Source organism: Oncorhynchus keta, chromosome 7 (genome assembly GCF_023373465.1).
Source record: "Oncorhynchus keta strain PuntledgeMale-10-30-2019 chromosome 7, Oket_V2, whole genome shotgun sequence".
In the NCBI taxonomy this organism is placed as follows: Eukaryota; Metazoa; Chordata; class Actinopteri; order Salmoniformes; family Salmonidae; genus Oncorhynchus; species Oncorhynchus keta.
This window is the reverse complement of record NC_068427.1, coordinates 9,488,041-9,515,894: the sequence shown is the minus strand read 5'-3', so window position 1 is coordinate 9,515,894 and position 27,854 is coordinate 9,488,041. Positions and strand designations below refer to the sequence as shown.

Here is a 27,854-nt window from a genome sequence, read left to right as displayed (position 1 = left end):
AAACACCAACAAGACAGTGTGAAGACTTTTTTATTTATTTCAGAGCTCATGCAATACTAGCTGTATAACTGTCCTCCACTCATTTGAAGTGAATGTAGTTCTTGCATTCAAACATCTCAATTTACTCAATTTATGTTGCAAGCTGTGATTACATAATGATTTCACAATGATTCAATATGTTTTTTTAAACAGATTATCTAACAATGCTTTTTCTGTATTTAACAATGATGGGAGATTATGGACAGTACATTATGGTCCATTGGAACAGTGTACTCATGATTTTCTTGGTTTATGCATTTAGGGCTGGGAATTGCTAGGGAACTTACGATGTGCCGATATGTATTGCGGTTCTCATGATTCTATATGTATTGCGATTTGATGTTCCAAACATTTAGCTCACTATGTCTGCTGCAGAGACGAGAGCATGAGAAAACAACTAGTTTTGATCTGTCAGGTTAATAAGTCCTGAAAATATGATGGCTCGCTGTTTTAAAAAGATGCTATAGGATGAAAAATACCGGGGTTTTGATGCAGGTACAGCCGACCAGCACTAGTGTACACTACATACAGTAGCAAAAAAATTAAAAATATTGATCTGTAACAATCAACAACAAAATCCCATTACTATTATGCATGAGAGCATTGCTTTGTAAACACGAGGCAGAGAAATTTCACAAATCGTTCAGAAAACATTTATTTGCTAATTGAGAAGTTAACACTTATATAAAAACATTTAAAAACAAGACCAACATTTAAAGACGACAATCTGACAATGTTCAACTACAAAAAAATTACATCCAGTACAGTGTATCAAATAGTCTATCAATTGACGGCAATTGTTATATGAAAAATATAAAATTGCCTTGTATGAAGTATTCCTGAATAAATGTTAAGAACAAATGCCCTGTTATTTTCTGGAGAATGTGCTTACTTTACATTTGAGGGGTAACCCATGTCAAACATCAACAGAGCTCAGTTCCTGCCATTTCTCTACAGAACACCAGCTGCAGTCCTGTCTGACTCTAGCTCTGGGCGGTGTATTAAAAGGCTCTTGTAGGCAGATGTAAAGAAAGGCCTCACTGTTCTCTTAAAGTGCTGTGGCTATTCTCTGCACCAATCCTAATATTTTCATTACAAAATCTCAGCCATGGTTTTCATGGGCAGAGGTAATAACCATAGTCTATTGTGAACATGTGAGTATTAGTGAGTCAAACCACATAAAATAAAATAAAAGGCTTCTGCAAACATTTTAGTGGTGTTGGAGAGCTCCAAGAGCTACAAACGTACAGTTCTGCCTGGCAACCACCTGGTTGGTGTAATGGCAGTCCTTGGCCAGCTGAGACAACCTGAAGATGCTGACATTCTACTCTGGCAAGTGAACATGAGGTGGGGAGGTCTGCTTGACTTAGGGGGGAAGAGAGGAAAATCACAGGTACACTTGGGAGGGATTTTGAAAGCCGCCCACAGGAAAAAGGTGGTACGGTTTTTCATGCTCACCTTGTCTGGGTTTACGATTGCGCTGTGTGTATGTATTTGTGGCAGAGCTTAGCGTAATGATGGCTCGGTATCATGGGCCCGCCAGGAAACTAAAAGTCCTTTAGTTAACCTCAAAGTGGGGAGGCAGGAGCTCAGCCATTATTATGGACATAGTACAATCACTTAAAGTATTCATACCCCTTGACTTATTCCACATTGTTACAGCCTGAATTCAAAATGTATTACTTTTTTTCTCTTCGCCATCTACACAATACCCCACAATGACAAAATGAAAACAATTTTTTTTTTTTTAATATATAGTTTCCGTAAGTATTCATACCCCTGTACCTTTTGGCAGTGATTACAGCTGTGAGCTTTTCTTGGTAAGTCTAAGCTTTCCACATCTGGATTGTGCAACATTTGCCCATTTTTATTATTTTCAAAATTCTTCAAGCTTTTCCAAATTGGTTGTTGATCATTGCAAGACAACCATTTTCAGGTCTTGCCATTTGATTTTCAATTAGATATGTCAACTGTAACTTGGTCACATTCACCCTCTTCTTGGTAAGCAATTCCATTGTAGATTTGGCATTGTGTTTTCGGTTATTGTCCTGCTGAAAGGTGAATTAATCTCCCAGTGTATGTTGGAAAGCGGACAACCAGGTTTTCCACTGATTTTGCCTGTTTGGCTTCATTCTGTTTCTTTTTTGTTGTTGTACTATCCAGTCCTTAACTATTACAAGCATACCCATAACATGATGCAGCCACTACTATGCTTGAAAATACGGAGATTGGTACTTTAATGTATTGGATTTACCACAACACAACTATGTTTTATTCAGTACAGGCTTCCTTTTCACTTTGTCAATTTTGTTCGTATTGCTGTTGATCCATCCTCAGTTTTATCCTTTCACAGCCTTTAAACTAGTGGTTTTAAAGTCACCATTGGCCTCATGCTGAAAACCCAGAGCGGTTTCCTTCCACTCCGGCAACTGAGTTAGGAAGGATGCCTGTATCTTTGTAGTGACTGCATTTATTGATACACCATAAAAAGTGTAATTAATAACTTCACCATGCTCAAAGGGATATTCAACATCTGCTTGTTTTTTAAACATTTTTGCCCATCTACCAATAGGTGCCATTCTTTGTGAGGCATTGGAAAACCTTGCTGGTCTTTGTGGTTGAATCTGTTTGATATTCACTGCTCGACTGAGGGACCTTAAAATTATTTGGATGTGTGGGGTACAGAGGTGAGTTAGACATTTAAAAAATAATGTTAAACTCATTGTACACAGGTCCATGTGACTTGTTAAACACATTTTTACTCCTGAACTTATTTAGGGTTGCCATAACAAAGGGGTTGAATTCTTATTGACTCGACATTTCAGCTTTTCATTTTTAATTTGAAAATGTGAAACAATTCCACTGACAATATGGGGTATTGTGTGTAGGCTAGAAACACAATCTCAATTTGAAAACAGGCTGTAACACACAATGTGGAAAAAGACAAGGCGTGTGAATACCTGTGTAGAAATCAATAACATGATATGACAAATAACTAGTAGTTTACATTGTTATACTATAGTTAATATAATTGCGGGGAGGGGGTTGAGATCTTAAGTGTACACAAGTGTCTACAATAGCGTTAATGAGCTTTATACAAGTTTCACTGTCACTTCACATCAAAAAAATATTTGGAATTCTCAAACAAAATGTAACAAACCGGTTTTCCCCTCACTTCCTTTAAGCTATATAAGAAGGTCCGCTTTGGTCATTGAGTGCGTTAATGTTTTTTTAAATGTTTTTTGCAGTTTTCCAGCTGTTTGCTATAGCTAGTACATTAGCACCAACGTTGGGTGAGAAAGACAATAGTGGTGACACATTGAGAATATACACCTGAGTGTACAAAACATTAGGAATACCTGCCTAATATTGATTTGCACCCCCTTTTGCCCTCAGAACAGCCTCAATCAGTTGGTGCATGGACTCTACAATGTGTCAAGCGTTCCACAGGGATGCTGCTCCTCCAGTGCTTCCCACAGTTGTCAAGTTGGCTGGCTGTCCTTTGGGTGGTGGACTATTCTTGATACACACAGGAAATTGTTGAGCATGAAAAACCCAGCAGCGTTGCAGTTCTTGACACACTCAAACCGGTGCACCTGGCATCTACTACAATACCCCGTTCAAAGGAACTTAAACATTTTTTCTTGCCTATTCATCCTCCATGGCACACACACAATCCATGTCTATCTCATGGCTTAAAATCCTTCTTTAACCTGTCTTTGAAGTGGATTTAGGTATCACCAATAAGGATCGTAACGTTCACCTGGTCAGTCCGTCTTAGAAAGAGCAGGTGTCCCTAATATTTTGTACACTCCATGTATAGATAAACATAAGTATTTGCGCTCCTTGAATAAATACATTTGCATAACCCTTATAACCATGTATTAAAGAGAAATGAGCAAGAACTGATCATCTAAAGCATTAATTACTAAAGCTGAAATAACAAATACTAACACAAATGATTTATAGCACCAATAAACTACTGAGAAACAAATGGCTTCAAAGTGGAAATGGGAATCCCACGGCTGATGCAGAGCTGTAATGAGATGCAAACAGCACTAGCACATACTTGAGCAGTACCCAGCTGTAACCGTAGTAACTGCAAGTGGCAATACCTGCAATTTTCCACATTTGAATTTAGCTTTTAAGCTGAATGCATGACAAGACTGCTACATTTTTAAATATTGGAAGTAGGGAAGTGGTATTTTTGTGACACTTATGACCTCATGATCTGGGTTGTTTGTCTGAGAGAGACTCCTTCTCTATGTCTGCGGCCGCACTACCCTCCCTCAGCGAGCGGTAAATGCTACAATGACAAAGGACATCACCTGCTAGGGTCAGGCGCAAAAGTAAATACATTAGTCCTGCCGGGGCTACAAGCATGACTAGGGGGCTGGAGGAGAAGGGGGTATTTGTACTGCAGACAGAGCTGTAAGCAGGGAAAGAGTCTCTTTAATGGGTTACACCGTGGTGGGAAGCAAGGAGGGAGAGCCGGGGAGCGCCTGAGTCTGCTGCTCTGGAGAGCAGCAGAGGAAGAGGCGCCGCCCGAGGCTCTTAAAGGCAAACCTGAAGTACATTATGTGGCCCATAGCCACGAATGAGACGGAGAGGATGACAAGCAGGCCGAAGGCCTCTGGGTTGGGCGCCAGAATCACCATGATGAAATGCAGAAGGTCTAGGAGGTAGTTCATGGAGTTCTGGACGCCGTTGATCAGTCCCCTCTCCGACTCGATCACATTCTCTTGGATGAGCTGGGTCACGGTTAAGTCAAAGGACCATAGACCTGCAGAGGGGATGACGGCACAGCAGTCATTCAGAATGGCATTTTTACGGCCACATAAAAGCAATAGAAAAATAATCATAATGATTTAATAATCATTATCTACTATATTCGATATTATTATCTACTATATTGGCATCAAAGGCTGGCAATATTTCTCTATGGTGACATTAACACCGACTGGAGCCGACTTCCCGCGAAGTGGTGGCTGCTGCCTTATACCAGTGGTTCCTAAGCTGGAGAGGTCTGATCTCAATGTTTTCATTTTTAAATAAATAAATATTTCTAGCCAAAACAGAATAACCAAATGTGGGGTCTGTGGAAAAAGTTTAGAGGGTGCAATACAATGTCATATTAATCTACAATTTACACTTAGAGGGATGGCCTGGGAGGCTCACAGGGATCCACAGTTACTCCATTTTCAACTCAGTACTTCCTGTATTTCCTTCCTAATTTTAAGCTTTAAAACTGCAAAACGTTCTTTCTACCCCATGGCAAAATATGTAGAGTTGTAGGAAATTAGCCTCAAAATTGGCTACGAATGAGACGGTAAGGAAATTAGATGCTAAATTGCACATTTTCTCCGCTGGGAAGAGGGAGTCCCAGGGCCCGAGACTTGGTTAGTCTAGCCATGCATGCACTGCAGCAGTCATAGGGAAACTCTTTGTATGTTATTTTTATCGCATTCTAAAGTTGGGAGTTGTGTTCTGATTTTGCTATCAAAAAAGGGGTCCCCGCCTCCATAATGTTTGGGAACCCCTGCCTTATACAACAAAGTTCATGCGCTACGGAATGATGTGACGCATTGTTTAGACTTCTGTGCCAGCATAACTTAACATAGTAGCACTCATTGAGCGCTTTTCCCAATGTGGACTTTCGAGTAACTCACCAATTCTAGCAGCAATGACCCCAGAAAACAGCAGGCTGACTGACATGTAGGACTGCAGAGGCGGCAGTTCCTCGGTGGGCGGCACGGTCGAACTATTAACCAGCAGACCCTGACCATCGATGGTTAGCACGCTAGTCGGGTAGGCGGCCTCCGGCAGGGCGCTGCTCTTCCCAGTCAGGTGGCTATAGATGTCCTGGAAAGGCGAGACACTGAGGTCAAAGGGGCTGCCTGGTGCGAAGACAGACGCCACGCACAGCATTAGGCAGGAGAGCTGCACCACACCCGAGATGAAGCCTGTGCGGATCAGGCCACAGCTCTTGCGAACCCAGGTAAAGGCTACCGTGCCACAGATGCCCGACACGGCTGAGGCGCCCATCAGCAGGCTGAGCACAGAGCCGTTGAGGCCCTGCATGTAGGCATAGCCTGTGGTAATGCAGTCAAAGCCCAGCACTGTCATGTAGAGGAAAGCCAGGGACATGCCAGCGAAGAAGATGGACTGGTTGTAGTAGGCCACCCAGCCATCGCGGATGGTGCGCAGGGGCTCCGCCATCTGGTAGCAGCAGCCAGTCTTCCTGGGAGAGTCGGCCTTGACGACAGCAGTCTCGTTCATGAGCTGGGAGCCCTCCACTGGGCCCTGGCCGTTCTCTAGCTCTGCAGACCACAGGAAGAAGAGCAGATAGACATGAGTTTTTGGGCCACACAACTGTACACAGATCAAGGCCCGTATTCACAGTGTCTCAGCAGGAGTGCTGACCTAGGATCTGTCCATTTGAATCTTAAGCAACCTGCATACGCATTATTTAAAGTACAATAGAGCAGCATAGCTACTGTAATAGGTCAAAGCTGCGGGCTAGAAAACCTTGGTAGAGCACGGGTGGAGTAGGCATTGTGCTGCTCATGAATTTCTTTCAGACCAATCCCTACTTCTCTCACTTAACTATTTTTCCCATGGTTAATTTGCGCTTAAAATGTCAAATCAAATGTGTCTCAATTTAGGGCGACAGGGTTGGACTAGTAACCGGAAGGTTGCAAGTTCAAATCCCCGAGCTGACAAGGTACAAATCTGTCGTTCTGCCCCCGAACAGGCAGTTAACCCACTGTTCCTAGGCCGTCATTGAAAATAAGAATTTGTTCTTAACTGACTTGCCTAGTTAAATAAAGGTTAAAAAAAGGGCCCGGTTTCCCAAAAGCATCTTAAGGCTAAGTTCATCATCAGAACCTTTTGTAGGTGCATCGTTAAATCTCCGATCGTTACTGAAATTGCACTTAAACACTTATTTACAGATGGCCTCTGACCACTCATTGAACAGCTAACTGGGTTGTTGGATGCTTTTTTTGCCCTTGTATCACTTTATACACAAGATTCTCAGCTAAACATAGATAAACACATTGATTCTATCTCTATGACCACAATAACTTCTGAACGAAGCTTACTACAGTACAAAGTTGCCAATGTCTTTGCAATTGTTATAAACCAGCAAAGCATATAAAATAATCCATGGCTGCCTTAAAATGAGTAGAGTAAGTAAGTAAGTAGAGTATAGGCCTATATATTTAAATCAATGTCATGTTCAATTGAGTTATATTTAGCTAATTGTAAGCTGTCTACCTTTTTGTCTCAATTTCATGGATTTGCAGGCTTAATGTGCACAATGTGTCATTCATGTGCATAGCCTAAATATTTAGTGCATAGCCTAAGCATTGGAATAAGCCGATGTGGTCAGTACCTAATTTATCAGGTACGATTTGAATGGAGAACGCTGATCCGAGAGCAGCACAGCCTTTCTTTCGATCCTATTAGGATATTGACATGCTCTAACACTTATTGAAAGTTCTCCCTACGTGGTGTTTTGGGAAACGCATGCAAGTTCTTTGGCCGTTTATAGAAACGATGGATTGTTATAACACTCTTAAGCTTAAGTTCCATCAATATCGGGAAACCAGGCCCTGGCTATTGTCTATTTGCATTTATGCAAAACACATGGATTCTCCCTTTTAAAAAGGGAGGGGGGTGAATATCGACAGCTGCTTTACATTATAAGCACATACCAGTTCCTGTAAATCACTCTCAAAGTACTGAATAAATTGTATGACTGAAGGAGAGCCTTCCAGACCCCCCTCCAGTTTTTTTACTTGTTGATGGCGACTTCCCACAAAGGGAACCTACACCAACGTATTTTTTTGGTGCGGTCTGCACTGGCCTTGATTTCATCGTCCACGGACAGGACTCCCTAAAAACACGGCGCTTCGATACAAGTTACTTTTTATAGCAGGTTAGGAGAGCATTTTTCGCTAACCCTTAACCGAATTATCCTAACCTACTGCTACGAAAAAGTTGATCCACAGGTGGTAGCTCTAACCATTACACTATGAACCCTAGTCTTAACATATTGACATCGACAGACTATTTTAAAAATGGACAGTCGGGAATCGTTTGTTCCAAAATTATTTTGTTCATTCATTCAGTACTGATTGAAAGTTTATTTATCTTGCTTTGTAAAAAGACAGTTTAAAACAGTTGATTTGTTGAAAACACTCCACTTGCAGCCATAACAGGTTAACCTGTTATGGCTGCAATCCCCCTAAGGGGATAAGAGTAATCAACTACCCCTGAATAGCATAGCACTACATACAATGAATATAAATATTTATAGTAATATTTATGAAATCACAAGTGCAATATAGGAAAACACAGCTTAGCCTTTTGTTAATCCACCTGTCGTGTCAGATTTTGAAATTATGTTTTACAGCGAAAGCAATCCAAGCGTTTGTAAGTTTATAGATCGCATGATAAAACATTAAGTACACTTAGCATCAGGTAGCTCAGTCACGAAAATCAGAAAAGCAATACAATTAATCGTTTACCTTTGATCTTCGGATATTTTCACTCACGAGACTCCCAGTTACACAACAAATGTTCTGTTTGTTCCATAAAGATGATTTTTATATCCAAAATACCTCCGTTTGTTTGTCGCGTTATGTTCAGAAATCCGCAGAAAAGAGCAGTCACGACAACACAGACGAAAATTCCAAATAGTTTCCATTATGTCCACAGAAATATGTCAAATGTTTTTTATAATCAATCCTCAGGTTGTTTTTAAAATATATAATCGATAATATATCAACCGCAAATGTCTCACAGTAGGAGAGGGGAAAACGATGGCTGTCCAAATTCTGTTGCGCAAGCAAAACTCATGTGACCACTTGACGCGATGTCTGCAACACCACTAAGCAAGGGGCACCACCAAGCAAGCGGCACCATGAAGACAAAGGAGCTCTCCAAACCAGTCAGGGACAACATTGTGGAGAAGTACAGATCAGGGTTGGGTTATTAAAAAATATCTGAAACTTTGAACATCCCACAGGGCAACGTTAAATCCATTCTTAAAAAATTTAAAGAATATGACACCAGAACAAACCTGCCAAGAGAGGGCCACCCACCAAAACTCACAGACCAGGCAAGGAGGGCATTAATCAGAGAGGCAACAAAGAGACCAAAGATAACGCTGAAGGAGCGGTACAGCTCCCCAGCTGGGTTTAATGGAAGAGTGGCCAGAAAAAAATCCATTGCTTAAAGAAAGAAATAAGCAAACACGTTTGGTGTTCGCCGAAAGGCATGTGGGACTTTTTGGCCATCAAGGAAAACGCTATGTCTGGTGCAAACCCAACACCTCTCATCACCCCGAGAATATCATGCCCACAGTGAAGCATGGTGGTGGCAGCATCATGCTCTGGGGATGGTTTTCCATCGGCAGGGACTGGGAAACAGGCCAGAATTGAAGGAATGATGGATGGCGCTAAATACAGGGAAATTCTTGAGGGAAACCTGTTTTAGTCTTCCTGAGATTTGAGACTGTGACGGAGGTTCACCTTCCAGCAGGACAATGACCCAACGCATACTGCTAAAGCAACACTTGAGTGGTTTAAAAACGTATTATGACTGCAGGAGCAGTATTGAGTAGCTTGGATGAAAGGTGCCCAGAGTAAACTGCCTGCTCCTCGGTCCCAGTTGCTAAATATGCATATTATTATTAGTATTGCTTTTTATTTAAGAATATTTGTTCAGGAAGTGTAAATGTGTCTAATAAGCTATAAGTTTGTTAATGAATATTTATATTTTGTGTTTTTAAGTTATCATTTCAGTTTTACTTGGTGTTATCACTGTTACACACGAAACACACGAAGACACTCTGCCGTTTCTAAAACTGTTTGAATGATGTCTGAGTATAACAGAACTCATACGGCAGGCAAAAACCTGAGAAGAAATCCAAACAGGAAGTGGGAAATCTGAGGTTGGTCGATTTTCAACCCAGCTCCTATTGAATACACCGTGGGATATTGGTTATGTTGCACTTCCTAAAGCTTCTTTAGAAACTTGTTTCAGGATTCTACTGTGAAATGGGGCCGAATGAGAGAGAAATGAGTCCGAGGTCTGCCAGCAGTCACGCGCTGGTCACGCGCATTTCACATGAGGTAGCTGCGTTCCTTTGTTTTTCTGAAGACAAAGGAGTTCTCCGGTTGGAATATTATTGAAGTTGTATGTTAAAAACATCCTAAAGATTGATTCCATATATAGTTTGACATGTTTCTATGGACAGTAACGGAACTTTTTGACATGTCGTCTTTAACTAGGGAACGCGCTTCATGACTTTTGATTTTTTTACCAAATGTGCTAACAAAAGTAGCTCTTTGGACATAATTAATGGACATTATCGGACAAATCAAACATTTCATGTGGAACTGACTTAACCTGTTAACCTATGACTTAATGGACAGAAATGAGCACGGGAGAGCAATTTTTTAATTATAAATGTCATCAAAACTGTTACCCCTACAAACATATTCAGTCCAGAAGGTGATGATCATGATCAAGTCTAATGATCACTTTATGGACACTAGTCTAGTTCTTATCTGACGCCTAGATAGATATTGAGCTAGGTCGGGGCAAGAAATGTTTTTTTTTTCTCCTAATGCTAACGACCCTGTTATCTGCTATGTGATTCTCGGTAACGGCCGGACTGCTTATGATGAGGTGGGGGTTGTTTTGTATTGCCAAGTTGATTTGCAAAGTTTCATAGACATTGGTGTCACATTGGCTTAGATATGATCGTAGGGAGATTAGATCTATAAGGCAAAACTGATCCTAGCTCAGCACTCCTACACTGAGACACTTTGTTGATACGGGCCCAGATCTCAGCATTTCGTCTTTCTTTCAAAAACAGATTTCTATTTGGTTTACATTTTTTTGTTACAATATTTCACAAGAACACTGATGTTAAGACATGATATCTATCAGTGATGTTCATTGATGTTTCAGAGAACTGGAGGGCTAGAACATACCTTTTGGGGAGTTCAGTAGTTTCAGTTCCTGGTAGTCTTCTTTCTTGACAGCCTTCATGGCCAGTGCTGGAGTTTTCTGGTAGACTTTCCACAGCAGACAGTACTCCAAGCACATAGAGCACAGGTTCCAGCCGGCGATGAAGCCGCAGCCAATAAAATTGGAGCAGAAAGCCATGATCTGGCCCACCAACATAGGCGCCAGGATGTTTGTTAGCTGGTCGATGATCCGTACTGTGGCATTCATGTCTATTGAAGAAGAGCAGAATTATTTTATTGTCCATTATCCACAGGAAAAGTAAATTCATATGACAGGGATTTTTATAGATTTCCTGAAGGTCAATTTACTTCAATGGTGCATATAAGCAAACTGTAGCACATAGCTCTGGTTATTTGTGAACTGTGGGTCTTTATGGCTTGTGAAAAAATTCCTTTGAGATTAGATGTTCGGAAGTGTTGCATTTTTACTGTGTTCATCTGTTTGATAGCGTTTGTAAACCAAGGTGAAACTGGGGAAGTTATAAAATAACAATTAGTTATTTGCTTTGGTTGGGTTCAAAGTCACGCCACTGCAAGGAGATAAATGCCCGGTCACGAGGCCAATCGATTGGTGATGGTTTCCCAAGGAGACTGACCTGCCAGCTTGCTGCTGTCCTGTCCAGCCACAACTACCACCCAATCTCTCTGGATGGTAATGGACATGGCAGTACTGGCCAAGTTAGCAATGTTGGCTATGGAGATGACCAAGATATAGCAGCATGTCTGAAAACCATGAAAACAAAAACATTATTGATCGCTTAGGTAAAAATCAAAACATACAAGTTAACTTTATAAATTTACTTTTGAAAAATCGAAACATGAACAAAGTTTCCAGTGTGATATTTTTGGCCTCAACATGTGATCTTACTTTCTTTTTTTTCTTTAAAATGTGTTCATCTTTATTTTAACAAGGTGTCATGGAGACCAAGTCTCTTTCAAATGAGCCCTGCACAATACAAAACACACACTTGAATACAAAATATGATAATAAAAAAAAATATATATATATATATATATCTTCACATCCCCCACTATTACTCTAAAGTCCCTAAAGGGCATTCAAGCCTCCCTTACAACATATTCCACATCTGTGGAGCATAAAAACTACAAGCTAGATTTATATATAGATTTTTTTTAAATGATCATATTTTGTATTCAAGTGTGTGTTTTGTATTGTGCAGGGCTCTCTACCTAAATCAGAAGCCACCTTTGGACCCTCTAGCACTATGCAATCCTGTGCTCTTGTCAAGGTCAAAACAATAAAATGCAGTACGAGTGTCAGATGCATCAAATGTTTCTACAGGAGCATTTAGCAAATAAACGGAAAGGGAATGCTGCTCTCTTACATACAAAGGCCCAACCCACCTTTTGATAACTCCCAAGGGTACAATAGAAAACAGTATCTAGAGGTTAAAGTGTGGAAGCTGCTGCGTGCATGTAGATTATATCCCCGTAATCTAAAACAGACATACAGTAAATGGCCTAGACAACTTCCTTTCTATTATCAAAAGACTACACATGCTCTATTTCTCTTTTTTTATTTAACATTTTATTTAACTAGGCAAGTCCGTTTTAAGAACAAATTCTTATTTACAATGACGGCCTACCCCGGCTAAACCCGGACAACGCTGAGCCAATTGTGTGCCGCCCTATGGGACTCCCAATCACGGCAGGATGTGATACAGCATGGATTCGAACTAGAGGTCGACCTCTAGTAATTGGGGCTGATTTCAAGTTTTCATAACAATCGGAAATCTGTATTTTTGGGCGTCGATTTTGCCTATTTATTTTTTACACCTTTATTTAACTAGGCAAGTCAGTTCAATGACTGCCTAGGAACGGTTGGTTAACTGCCTGTTCAGGGGCAGAATGACAGATTTTTACATTGTCAGCTCGGGGGATCCAATCTTGCAGTTAACTAGTCCAACGCTCTAACCACCTGCCTCACGAGGAGCCTGCCTGTTACACGAATGCAGTAAGCCAAGGTAAGTTGCTAAATAGTATTAAATGTATCTTATAAAAAACTATCAATCAACGACCTTCGTTGCTCCAATTGTGTACTTAACCATAAACATTGATACCTTTCTTAAAATCAATACACAAGTATATATTTTTAAACCTGCATATTTAGCTAAAAGAAATCCAGGTTAGAAGGCAATATTAACCGGGTGAAATTGTCACTTCTCTTGCATTCATTGCACGCAGAGTCAGGGTATATGCAACAGTTTGGGCCGCCTGGCTCATTGCGAACTAATTTGCCAGAATTTTACGTAATTATGACATAACATTGAAGGTTGTGCAATGTAACAGAAATATTTAGACTCATGGATGCCACGCGTTAGATAAAATACAGAACGGAATAAACGTTTTGTTTTCGAGGTAATAGTTTCCGGATTTGACCTAAGGCTCGTATTTCTGTGTGTTTATTATAGTTAAGTCTATGATTTGATAGAGCAGTCTGACTGAGGGGTGGCAGGCAGCAGCAGGCTCGTAATAGTCAAAGGTACTGTATATGGTTTAGAGAGAAATAGTCAACGCGTTATAATTCCTGTAATAACTTGCGGCTGAATTTGAAAGGGGTTCCTTCGTTATTTTACCGTTCATGTCTTGAATGTCTTGATCTACTTCGAATAAGGTCTGTGTTTCGTGCAGGCTTAAACCGCCTCTGCGTTTTGATACCCGTGTAAATCTCACTAGGATAAGGTAACGTTTGTCAAAATATTTTCATAAATCCACTCTCCCAAAAAAATGATCTTTGCTTATATTTAGCCAATATTGATCAGTTACCTTGTCCTATGGATATCTACAGTTATAACATTGGCACGGTGGTGTAAGCCTACACGAAACACAGACCTTGTTTTAAGTGAATCTAAAAATATCCTATGGAATAAATGAAGGAAACGCTTTTCAGATTTTGCTAGAAGGTGTCATGGGAATTATGACTCGCACTTTGGTAGTCAATTCTTACCATGTCCATTATTAAAATAGGATTTCCTGCATATAGAAATGAATTTTTTTGATTTCAACATTCATCACAGGTAACTCAAACTCTATTTTTATTCAAACATTTGAGAGTATTTGTCTCCTAAGCAGACTCTTCAGTATCATTGTCACTTCAGACCTGTGTGTGTGTTTTACAGATGGCAGAGAAAAGCAGAGCACCAGTGTGGGAAAGCAAGGTGTCTTATTTGTGATAAAGATGTAAGCATGGGGTCAGCAATGGCTAAATCAGAAAATACCACCAACCTGTGGAATCACCTTAAGAACACCCATCCAAAAGCCCATATGTATTATATTAAATTAAAATAATAATCGGTCGACCCCTATAGCTAGCACTTACACAACAACAACGAGAAAAACTACTATTGTTCAGCTTAAGCATATTATCAGCCAGTGTAAGAGTGAAACAAACAGGCCTGCTGTTTTTTGTTGTGTATATTATGGTTGCAGCTGTTCTGGCCAGAGGAATACAGATGGATTGGCTCAACTGGTTAGGCAGCATTTCTAGACTTCACATGACAGCCCTAGAAGAACCCGCTGACTACACAGTCATGAACAAGACACTCAATCTCCTGTTTCTCCCCCATCTCCAGAAACACACATACCAGAGAACTTACAGCAACCCCCTCTCTCAAAATCCAAGGGCCCCTTCACAAAAACACGATTTGTCCCACAATGCACCACGTGAGAGACACTTTCATGATCCTGATAGTGTAGCAGCCAGCAGATTGTAAAATTCGCAATTGCAACAGTTATTTTATTTTTTAATAAAAAACAAGGCACAGCATTTCTTCCTTGGGACAAAGTCTTGCTGGACAATGTAAATGAAATCTGCTCATTTGGACCCGATCTACACATTCAACCAAAAGAACGAGCCCCTTCAAGAAGCCAAACATGTTTCCTGGCAAATCTTTGTGTAATCTTAAGAATCAAACAATTTTCTCTTGATCGCAACTCAGGGAAGACATGGCTTTCTGTTTCAAATGGGAGGTAATTGAGTGAACTCGAGGTCTGAGTGTAAAATACTGATGTAGCTCATTTCAAAGGCATAGTGAAGAAAGCTTTCAGACATTATTCAATGTGTAGCCTAGGCTACTGTCCAGAGGCTGAACTGATGTGTAAAGGTTGTTTTAAATTACAGATCACATTAGACGAAGGTCACGTTGTACTTATCAAATGGGTAAATGCTTCTGCTGCAAATAACCATTCAATTCTAAGTTTAAAATGACAGTATGAGAGAGTTGAGGCAATGGAATCTTACCAGAACCCATCCATTATATAACTCTGAGAGCTGTTCTTTGAACTGGAAAACCACCATCAAGAGGATCCCACACAGTATGACGGCACAGTTCTGGACAACCAGTGAAGTCTGGGCCACTATCAAATTAGAGGACAAGCATTAGAGATGTAGGGTTGGTCATAAACAATTGATTTCTGAAGAAATCACCAAGACGCATCAAGTTATTTTAATGGTCTCGAATAGAGAATTATTCCAATTTCCATCTAAATCAACACATTCCCCAAAAGTTCTAATCCAAAACAAAATGAACGATTTACTAATGTTTTGAGACTGTATACTTATTCATGTTCTGTGTATTCAGTTCTGTTCAGAAACACTGACTGTAGAGTAGGCCTACTTATGGCTACATACCTTTGAGTCTGGGGTTTTTATCCACCCAGTCACCGATAATGGCTCCGAGCAGCAGGACTGACCCTGCCACCACCAGTCCGTACACAGCTGTGAGCAGGAGGCTATTGCCATACAGCCCCACCAGAAATACAGCTACAGCGAAATTCCACATACGATCTCCCTACAAATACATGCATGTTACATTGTTGTTTCAACCATCAACCTGGTTTCATAGCTTAGACGTAACATAGAAAATGTAAATCTGGCACACTAAAGTTATATGTTACGTTTGGTATGGTTACATTAGACAGATGGTTACTTAAGGCCCCCCCAAAAAGTTGGATGGGTGGGTGTATAATGTGAATGTTTAGCAACCCAAAGGTTGTGAGTTAGAATCTCATCACAGGCAACTTTTCAACTACCTACTACTTTTTTTGTTACTTTGTAACTACTTACCATGTTAGCTAACCCTAACACTTTTAGATAACCCTTTAACCTAACTCCTAAACTTAACTCTAACCTTAACCCCTAGCCTAGCTAACATTAGCCATCTATCTAGAATTCGTAACATATCATACGTTTTCCAAATTCATACCATATAGTATGTTTGGCAAATTTGTAACATTGTACATTTTTCTAATCCGTAACATATAATACGAATTGTAATTTGCAACATATCATATGAAATGGGTGCTGGGCCGCCAGAAATTAATACACACCATACGAAACGTAACATATTATACTAAATGGAGTGTCTTGGATTTATGTACAGAATAACAAGAAATGCTCTGAGACCAGGTTGCAACCAGTTGTTAAAATGTACTGCACAGTAGGGCTACAGTATATGGATAATGCTTGCAGAAACATGATCCTAGCCTACTATCGAGCCTATATAAAGCTTTCCTATATAAATTAATAATGGTCTACTGTCAAGGACTGTACACAAAATAAACATGACCTTAATAATGCAATTACCTGATTTAGAAATACCATGACATAATAAATATTGAATAGACGATCGCACATTATAAGGAAACATCCATGTGTCTACTGATGTGCCATTGGACTTGATCAATGTTTTTTTTCATTTTTTTTTTTCAAGCAAAATGTACCCAAAGAGATGGGAAATAGCCTATATACATATTCCCTACGTGTGTGCCTATTCTAAAACATAAATAAGCTATAAGATTTTGTCAAATGACCCTCCACCTATGATGAGTAATTAGGGTGATAGCCTACCTAAACATTATTTTAAATGAATGGTTTACAATGGTTGTGACATTTTGTATTGGCTACTTTTGATTCACTTACCCATGTGGAGAGGGCATGTCCAAGGTAAATAAGGAACTTTGGCGATGTGAAGAAAGATTGGACAGATTCTGCAAGGGAAATTATGTTTGAGATTCTTTGTTGATAACGGAACGACTGTGGTCAATAGATCGGCAGTTATCAATACTTAATCAAATATGCCATTTGAATGAGTCCTTTTAAAAGCACTGAAAATATCAAATTGACCTACCACAAAAACGTTTCTTAGGTCCCGCGTTATCCATTTGTAATTTTTTTTCTCAAAATAATTTAGTCAATATTTATTTCCCTTTGTACAGGCTTTTTCGATGCAGGCGATACTCGGTTCATTGAATTTTCGATAAACGCACTCCAAAGCTCCCCTTTCTCCTTTCCAAACTTAGCTATCACTGTAGCTGAAGTTGGAAAGATATATATTTGCCGAAAAGCCTTGTTAGTTCAAATGCAAAACAATAAAATCTCCTGGACGGCTCCAGCAGCCTTCTCTCGCCCTTTCTGCACTGCCAACAGTGTTTTTTCCCCGCGGTCCCCTGTCAATATATCTACAGCAGAGATATTACAGAAAGGTGGAGATATGGATACCATTTGGTAATGAAAGGACCCCAGCAGACTGCCGACCAATCGTGTTCACGTTGTCATGTTGCGTCACATGGTTGCTAAACTAATCGTCACACATGCCTTCTCAAAGTCGGGGTATGAGTCGAGAAACGTGCCTATTTTCCGCGGAAGTACGCAATGTCACGATTCCAAAGCTATACAATATTACAGATACCAAGTAACGTATCTAACGTCTTGGAAAATATTTGTAATGTTGTAATTCTTGTTGACGAAATTCATGCAAATGTTAGATTTTTTTTAGATAGCGTCCAGAATGCATCGCGCATTGCCATAGTTGGGCAACGTACACTATAGGCGGTAATACGATTTCAATGGAGTTTACCATCTCCTCAAAAGTGTCTCTGCATACAGTGAGCAGCCAGAAGCACAGGGCACAGTCCAGTCGACGACTCGAGCACAGCGTGATGATGCATATATAAATAATACATGTAAATGCATTAAAAACAAAGGCCTTATTGATACATTGTTGAAAAATATCTGACAGGTTCCATGATTTAGGTGGTTGTTACAACAATATGAATTATATAATTAAGCAATAAGGCCGGAGGAGGTTTGGTATATGGCCAATATACCATGGCTAGGGGCTGTTCATAACACGCAACTCGGAGTGCCTGGACAAAGCCCGTAGCCGTGGTAGTATATCGGCCATATATCACAAACCCCAAAGTAATTAGAGCAGTACAACTAAATGTTTTGTCATACCCCTGGTATACGGTCTGATATACCATGGCTTTCAGCCAATCAGAATTCAGGGCTCAAACCACCCAGCTTATAATAACTGCATATATTGGGAGAGGGATAAAGAAATATATATATATAGTTGCAGATAGTTAGTGACATATATAGTGACTATTTTTTTTTGCTTTTATGTATCCCATGACTCACTAGAAAACAGTGGCAAGTGTTACAGATGTGGACTACCCCAGATAAATAAATGCACAGTAGCCTATCTATTTGCTTACCTGTCAGGAAGAAAAGTGAAAAATACATATAAAAACACTAAGATAATAAAAGATGGATAATCCATTGCTTGTGGCATAACTAACACAAATTATCATTTTGTGTAGCATATGCTTGAAGCAGCACTGCGTGTTTATTTTCTGTGCATGTGTGCATAAAGTTGGTCAGTCTATTTGGGTCTAAACCTACAAATGTATATGCACAAGGAAGGGGGATAGGAGATAATAATATTACTGTCTCTGTTACATAATCTAATATCAGTCATTAAACCGGCTTCCCCTATCAGTTGGCTATATCGCAGGGGTCGTATTTTCAAAACGCAGATCATCAAAAAAATCTGTGTTTTTAAACGATTTCACCTGTGTTTTATATAGAATGTCAACCGTATTTTTAATTTTTTTTTGCTTAACTAGAGTGATCAGGGGCATGTAACTATAGTTTTCCTTCACGGAAAATACATTAGTACAACATATTCAGAAGAAAATAGCTTCATTTTCATCAGCTGACAACAGAAGTGCAACACAAGTCAATTCTTAGAGTGAAAAAGCAAGGCCTTTTTTGCAAATAATTATGAATGGTTCAACATATGTTTATGATAGAAAGAATGGTGCCAGCTACATTTCCTAATGTTTTGCTTGAAGTTAACCTTGCATTTTACCAGAGGCTGGCTACACTGAGAAAAGTACCAGAGAAAAGTAGCTACACATCAGTCAGAGCACTGTCTGTTGATAGAATGCCTGTTCATGAATTTTCATCCAAAGTGGAGAAGTGCAACTGAAACACAAAATTAGTCTGATGCCGAGCAGAAATTACATTAAGAAGCATTATACAGCGCATTCGGGAAGTATTCAGACCCCTTCACTTTTTCCAAATTTTGTTTAGTTACAGCCTTATTATGAAATGTATTAAATTAATTGTTTTCCTCATCAATCTACACACAATACCCCATAATGAGAAAGCGAAAACAGGATTTTAAGAAAAAATAACAAATACCTTATTCAAATAAGTATTCAGACCCTTTGCTATGAGACTCAAAATTGAGCTCAGATGCATTCTTTTTCCATTGGTCATCCTTGAGATGTTTCTACAACTTGATTGGAGTCCACATGTGGTAAATTAAATTAATTGGACATTATTTGGAAAGGCACACACGTGTAAATAAAGTCCCATAGTTGACAGTGCATGTCAGAGAAAAAACCAAGCCATGAGCTCGAATGAATTGTCAGTAGAGGTCCAAGACAGGATTGTGCCGAGGTGCAGATTTTGGAGAAGGGTAGAAAAACATTCTGCCGCATTGAAGGTCCCCAAGAACACAATGGCCTCTAACATTCTTAAATGGAAGAAGTTTGGAACCACCATGACTCTAGAGCTCCTAGAGCTTGCCTCCCGGCCAAACTGAGCAGTTGGGGAAGAAGGGCCTTTGTCAGGGAGGTGACCAAGAGCCTAATGGTCACTCTGACAGAGCTCTAGAGTTCCTCTGTGGAAATGGGACAACCTTCCAGAAGGACAACCATCTCTGCAGCACTCCACCAATCAGGCCTTTATGGTAGTGGCGAGACGGAAGCCACTCCTCAGTAAAAGGCACATGACAGCCCGCTTGTAGTCTGCCTTTTGGCAACTAAAGGAATCTCAGACCATAAGAAGCAAGATTCTCTGGTCTGATGAAACCAAGATTTAACTCTTTGGTATGAATGAAAAGCGTCACGTCTGGAGGAAACCTGGCACCATCGCTACGGTGAATCATGGTGGTGGCAGCATTATGTTGTGGGGATGTTTTTCAGCGGCAGGGACTGGGAGACGAGTCAGGATCGAGGGAAAGATGAACAGAGCAACGTACAGAAATATCCTTGATGGAAACCTATCTCCAGGACCTCAGACTGGGGCAAAGGTTCACCTTCCAACAGGACAACAAACTTAAACACACAGCCAAGACATCTTAGGAGTGGTTTCGGGACAAGTCTCTGAATGTCCTTGAGTGACCCAGCCAGAGCCTGTACTTGAAACTGATCTAACATCTCTGGAGAGACCTGAAAATAGCTGTGCACCGACAATCCCCATCTCACCTGACAGAGCTTGAGAAGATCTGCAGAGAAGAATGGGAGAAACTACCCAAATACATGTGTGCCAATCTTGCAGTGTCATACCCAAGAAGACTTGAGGCTGCAATCGCAACCAAATGTGTTTCAAAAAGTACAGAGTAAAGGGTCTGAATACTTATTGAAATGTGCTATTTCAGTATTATTATTTTTTGCAAAAATGCCTAACACCCTGTTTTTGCTTTGTCATTATGGGGTATTATGTGTACATTGATGATGGGGAAAAAAACAATTGAATAAATTTTAGGATAAGGCTGTAATATAGCAACATGTGGAAATGGTCAAGGGGTCTGAATACTTTCCGAATGCACTGTAGAGCTGTGTTTACAAAACTCAGCAAGATACTGTATTTCTTATGCGTTTCACCATTTGTTCTGCTGAAAAATGCCCTGAGTGGCCTAAACAGAACCCACATTAACACCAATAACACTATCACGTTTTGTTCAGGTAACCTCGGTCACAAATTGATGATTATAGTCAAGATTGCATATTCTGTGGGGTTATTCTGCAGTCTGTGGTCAAACAAATTATATTTTCAAAGATTTCATGGAAACTGCAATCGTGATAAGCACTAACCAATCGCAGCGTAGAGTTCAGAAATAAGCAGACTGTGGCAGACCTGTTGCACCACAGACTTCTGATTTATGATCGTTTTCCTACTTAGAAAATAAGTCATCTCAAAACGGTTTATCTCCACCTAAAACTGAATTGAACAGTTGTAACAGGCATACTGTAAAAGTATGTACTACTACTGTAATTACTGCACATTTCTGCATGATTGGGTGGACTGCTTCGGCATTCAACAACGCATCACTTTTAATTTGCCAAACCTTTTGTCAAGACAGCAACAAGAGAGTTGGCAAAAGCAGAAACATTGTTTCTGTCAAGCCATTGTGTAATATCACTGACATACAATGTCCAAAAATGTGGAATAATTCTTGGTCATATTGTTGTTTTGGTGTGACAATGCATCACCACAAAGATATTTGGAACAAAGGCCGCTGGCTGATATGTCGTCAATGAAATACGGGTAACTGCCAAAATAATGGAAACACTTGAGTAAAGGAGGGATACAAAGTGTATTGAAAGCAGGTATCTCCACACAGTTGTAGTTCCTGATTTAATTATGCAATTAACATCCAATCATGCTTACGATCACATAAAAATGCTGGGCAGGCCATTATTTTGGCTACCATGGCTATGCCCCCATAGGATGGCAATGCCCCCATCCACAGGGCACGAGTGACCGGAATGGTTTGATGAGCATGACAATGATGTAAACCAAATGCCATTGCCGCCTGTCAGCTGGGGTCTCCATTTATAACCGTTGCGTAAATTTTGCAATAAATATCTGCGTGCACCATTTCTGAAAAGACTGCATGCACAAAAATATGAATATTTATACACTTGGCGCACGCCATATATACACACATTTCTCATTATAAATCAGACCTGTTGTAAAACGGTGCGCACGGGATAACAATGCTTTCATTTACTCTATACTTTGGAAATATTGGAATTATGCCAAGACGGTGTCTAAAGGAAATATAAATGGCGAACTTGATCAAATGTCTTTGGAGTTGTTGGCAGAATGTTTTCTCTTGCAGTGACATTTGCTGCATCTGACGGTTTCTGAAAGACAAAAACATTTGCAAATTGTTGTGGATCTGTAAATCGATCGTTTGAATTCAATACAAAAAAAATAATAGCCTATATAATAACTCCAAATAAATGACAGATGCACGTGGTAATTTGTTGTATGGCTACTTCGGGAACATGTACTCATCATGGCCAGAAAAGGCAAGGAATTTGCTTGATGTCATTTCCATCCATATCGGGTGAACCGTTTAGAAATTACAACATTTTTTGTACATAGTCCCCACATTTTAGGGGACCAAAAGTAATGGGACAAATTCATTTACGTGAATCGTGAATAATGAGAGCGAGAAAGTTAGAGGCATAAATATCATACCACCCCTCCAAAAAAATGCTAATCTTCATTATTCACGATTCAATCCGTTATCATGGTGTAGTATCCACATGAATGTAGAAGTGTTTAGAGACATATTCTACACTTATTTACAATAAAAGTTACTCCAATAATAATCTGCTCTGAGTAGATTGTGAAGCACGAAGCAGAATGATTGAAGACTTTTTGACAAGTCATCCTTTGTGCATGTTCTTACTAGGGGTGTAAATGTAGATGTAAACGAGATGTTGTTCCACTGCTAGCCTGGGAGAAGTGCTCTGTGAGGCATACCTCCGGGTAATGTGATCCCATAATGACACAGCATTCTATATCGTCCTCTCAACAAAAGATGACCTCTCTATCTCTCTTTCCATACTATGCATAATAACATACTTGGTTTAATCAAATTTAGTAACATGAGAAACATAACACATGTATTTTTTTCAGCAAGCTTCAGGTATTCAATATAAGGTATTTATGGTCAAACACTTGGTTACCTCTTTGACCACAAGTAACAAGTTGGCTGCTTAGTCTCATTGTGTGGGGTATACAGGACACAAACCTCACACTCAGCAGTTACTTTTGTGTTGTGTGGTCACAGTTGGCATCCCTCATCTATTTTGATCTATTCATAGTTAAGTCAGAGGGGTAAAGAATTGACCTGGCCCTATTGAAGAGCTAAAAACATCTGACCTGATCCCATAAGTGGGCTGCTGTTGTCAGCTGGCTGAGGTGTCTTTTGCTGTGTCATGTTGGGATCACATGACCTGCAGGTATGCCTCACTGAGCACCTCTCCCAGGCTAGAGGTGGAACAACATCTCAGTTTACATCTAAATTATGTACACCCCTGGCAGGAACACAAACAAAGGATGACCTGGCAAAAAAAGTGTCTGCAATTGTTCTGCTTCATGCTTCACAATCCACTCAGAGCAGATTATTGTAACAAGTGATGTATGGTCTCTACATCTTATAAATGAAACAGGTTTGGACAATATATTAATTATCAAACAATATGTAGCCTATTTTTCCCATTTTACTTCATGTATCTTCTCATTGTGATACCACAATTGTTGGTGTAATAAATGTCCTATGAACTTACTTTTCTTAATGGCATCCTATTACCATTATTTAATTCATGTTCACATTGTTGGAAAAACATTTAATTTACCTAGTTAAATTCCAAACACAGACAGTGCCAATAGATCACTAGATCAGATCTTTCCCTAATTCATTAAAGTCCATGTAATATGGTTAGTTATTCTTATATGCTATTCAAATGTTTCTGTGTTGGTTGGTTTTATGTTGTGGTTATGAATAGGGACCATTTTTTTTTTTTAAAGATATGTTTTACCTTTATTTTCCTAGGCAAGTCAGTGAACAACATCTTCCATGAAATAGAGGGGTAAACACCTGACAGGTGTTTCTGATCGATAAAAAAAAAATAGTTCATCTGTCACATCACTGGCAACAGAGTGAGGGTTTGTTTGCTTGACCTCTCATGCCGTTGCACGTGGATCAAAATGAACATTTGTTTGCAAGTAAAGGCAGAGCAAACTACCACAATCTCTGGCCACTTTTGAGTGAGCAGCACAGCAAAAAGCAGACCACCTATATGAATGATGAGATCAAAATACAGTGAAGTGTATCAGGTAAACCCAAAATGGATGAAAATACCCGCACATTAAAGCTGACAGTCTGCACTTTAGCCTCACAGTCATTGTATCATTTCATATCCAAAGTGCTGGAGTACAAGGCCAAAACAACAAAAAATGTCAATGTTCCAATACTTTTGGACTTCACTGTATTGTGATCTCATCATTCCATGACTTAGTTCAAAGTCAACTCATGTGCAGACAGCCCCTTCATATAGGTGGTCTGCTTTTTGCTGTACTGCTTACTCAAATGTGGCCGGAGATTGTGGTGGTTTGCTCTGCCTTTACTTGCAAACAAATGTTGATTTTGATCCACATGCAACGGCATGAGAGGTCAAGCATACAAACCCTCACTCTGTTGCCAGTGATGTGACAGATAAACTCTCTTTTTTTATCGATCAGAAACACCTGTCAGGTGTTTACGCCTCTATTTCATGGAATATGTCCTGTATTAGAGGTTAGGATGTCTTGTCTGTTTAAGTCTAAAGTTACCCGCTACCACTCACCTCCTCAGCATTTGAGGCTCTCCAGGGGACGATCATCTTCTCCAAGTTAAACCTTTGGAACGCCTAACATCTGGTTTGGATATGGAAAGGAGATGAGTGGAAGAATGCCTTTAACATGGTTAACGGGCACTACAAGTACCTGGTGATTCCATTCGGATTGACAAACGCTCCTGCAGTGTTCCAGGCCCTGGTCAATGATGTGTTCTGAGACATGTTGAACCGATTTGTGGTTGTTTTTGTATTTGTTATGGATCCCCATTAGCTGCTGCCAAAGCAGCAGCTATTCTTCCTGGGGTCCAGCAAAATTAAGGCAAAATGTATACAATTTTAAAACATTTCAATACATTCACAGATTTCACAACACACTGTGTGCCCTCAGGCCCCTACTCCACCACTACCACATATCTGCAGTACTAAATCCATGTGTATGTATAGTGCGTATGTTATCGTGTGTGTGTGTGTATGCATGTGTCTGTGCCAATGTTTGTTGCTTCACAGTGCCCGCTGTTCCATAAGGTGTGTTTTTTAATCTGTTTTTAATCTAATTTTATTGCTTGCGTCAGTTACTGTCAGGTGTGTGCGTACTGGTAGCGAAGTCAGGTGCAGGAGGGCAGAGAGTTGTGAACAGGGGCACACTTTATTGAGGCAGGAGATACCAACAGACGGACGCAACTGCGTCAAAAACCAACCGCAAAAATGTCACAATTTATGTTTAACAAACATCTTCGTGAACAACACGGTATAGGCAAACCAGTCTGGCGCGTCAACAATAAACACGTAACACAAACTATTTCACACAAAGACATGAGGGGGAACAGAGGAATAAATACATGCAGTGTGATTGGGAAATGAAAACCAGGTGTGCAGGGAACAAGACAAAACAAATGGATAAATGAAAAATGGAGTGGCGATGGCTAGAAAACCGGTGACGTCGACCACCAAACGCCGCCCGAACAAGGAGAGGAGCCAACTTCGGCGGCAGTTATGACAGTTACTTGATGCGGAATAGAGTAGTTCCATGTAGTCATGGCTCTATGTAGTACTGTTTGCCTCCCATAGTCTGTTCTGGACTTGGGGACTGTGAAGAGACCTCTTGTGGCATGTCTTGTGGGGTAATTATGGGTGTCCGAGCTGTGTGCGAGTAGTTTAGAGAGACAGCTCGGTGCATTCAACATGTCAATACCGCTCATAAATAAAAGTAGTGATGAAGTCAATCTCTCCTCCACTTTCAGCCAGGAAAGATTGACATGCATATTATTAATATTAGCTCTCTGTGTACATCCAAGAGCGAGCCGTGCTGCCCTGTTCTGAGCCAATTGCAATTTTCCTAAGTCATTTTTTTGTGAAACCTAACCACACGTCTGAACAATAGTTCAGGTGCGACAAAACTAGGACCTGTAGGACCTGCCTTGTTGATAGTGTTGTTAAGAAGGCAGAGCATCGCTTTATTATAGACAGACTTCTGCCCATCTTAGCTACTACGGCATCAATTTGGTTTGACCATGACCGTTTACAATCTAGTTTTACTCGAAGCAGTTTAGTCATCTCAACTTACTCAATTTCCACATTATTTATTACAAGATTTAGTTGAGGTTTAGGTTATAGTGAGTGTTTTGTTCCAAATACAATGCTTTTAGTTTTAGAAATATTTAGGGCTAATTTATTCCTTGCCACCCACTCTGAAACTAACTGCAGCTCTTTGTTGAGTGTTGCAGTCATTTCAGTCGCTGTAGTAGCTGACGTGTATAGTGTTGAGTCATCCGCATACATAGAAACTCTGGCTTTACTCAAAGTCAGTGGCATATCGTTAGTAAAAATTGAAAAAAGCAAGGGGCCTAAACAGCTACCCTGTGGAATTCCTGATTCTAATTGGATTCTATTTTATAGACTTCCATTAATGAACACCCTCTGTGTTCTGTTAGACAACTAATTCTTTATCCACATTATAGCAAGGGGTGTAAAGTCATAACACACAAGCTTTTCCAGCAGCCGACTATGATCAATAATGTCAAAAGCTGCAATAAAGTCTAACAAGACAGCCATCACAATCATTTTGTCATCAATTTATCTCAGCCAATCGTCAGTCAAGTGCTGTGCTGTGCTTGTTGAGTGTCCTTCCCTATAAGCATGCTGAAATTCTGTTGTCAATTTGTTTACTGTAAAATAGCATTGTATCTGGTCAAACATGTTTTTCCCAGACGTTTACTAAGGGTTGGTAACAGGCTATTTGAGCCAGTAAATTTACATTGGAACTTTATGCAGGGTGAGCTGCATAAAGGGGTCTTCCTACCATTGCACACCGTCTCAGTGCTAACAGTGTAACTCTGGTGTATAAGCTCATGATTACTGCTTACAATCACTGTAGGATAAACAGATGTATTCGGTGCAATTAGGAGTACATAAATTAAATTAATTACATTGTGTTTACCAATGCCCTTAAGATCATGTACATTTGATGCAGCATTATGACAACTCATTGTCGCAATGGTAGGAATTAACTGATCATTTACCAGTCATTGTTTCAATGCAGCCTTGAAATGGGTGGACAGAGTCCAGGAGGCCAGATGATTTAGATGGACTCCATCATTCCTGTAGAGTATCTTCTGTTTCCAGAAGGTGTCAAAGTTATCAATACAAGTGACTCCAGTAGAGCTGCAGTAGTCTTTTAGCCAGATGTGTAATTCCAGCAGTCTGCTGAATCTTTTACACCCGCGGCCCAATGATGGTACTGGACCTGAAATTATTGGCCATTTTTTGGAGTCTTTTAATGCTAAAATCAGTTCTTTAAAATCCATTTTCAAATGTTTCGAGCTAGGCCTCCTAATGTTGTTTGACTCACCATGGACTACAATAGTGTCAGCTCCCGGCATCTATGGTAGAACAGTCGGAAGCAGCCTTATGTCCTGTACTCGTGCTCCTGGGTAAGCACAGGGTTTTTGCCTTGGGGACCGAGATGTTTCTCACCATAGAGCTGCCTATGATGACAGCTGATGATGTTGAATGGCCGCCTTTCCTTCCAGTTCTCTGCTG

General features: G+C 40.1%; 1 protein-coding gene across 1 annotated transcript; it reads right to left on the bottom strand.

The window, feature by feature from the left end:
- Positions 1-676: 676 nt before the first annotated feature.
- On the bottom strand, positions 677-17,555 carry slc40a1 (solute carrier family 40 member 1). The gene is made up of 8 exons (XM_035773223.2): positions 17,234-17,555; positions 17,026-17,093; positions 15,736-15,895; positions 15,346-15,461; positions 11,681-11,807; positions 11,049-11,294; positions 5,709-6,359; positions 677-4,822 (listed from the first exon to the last, which is right to left on the bottom strand). Exons 1-8 carry the CDS (start codon positions 17,265-17,267, stop codon positions 4,500-4,502), a joined length of 1,725 nt encoding a protein of 574 aa, XP_035629116.1. The 5' UTR covers positions 17,268-17,555; the 3' UTR covers positions 677-4,499.
- Between the last annotated feature and the right edge of the window lie 10,299 nt (positions 17,556-27,854).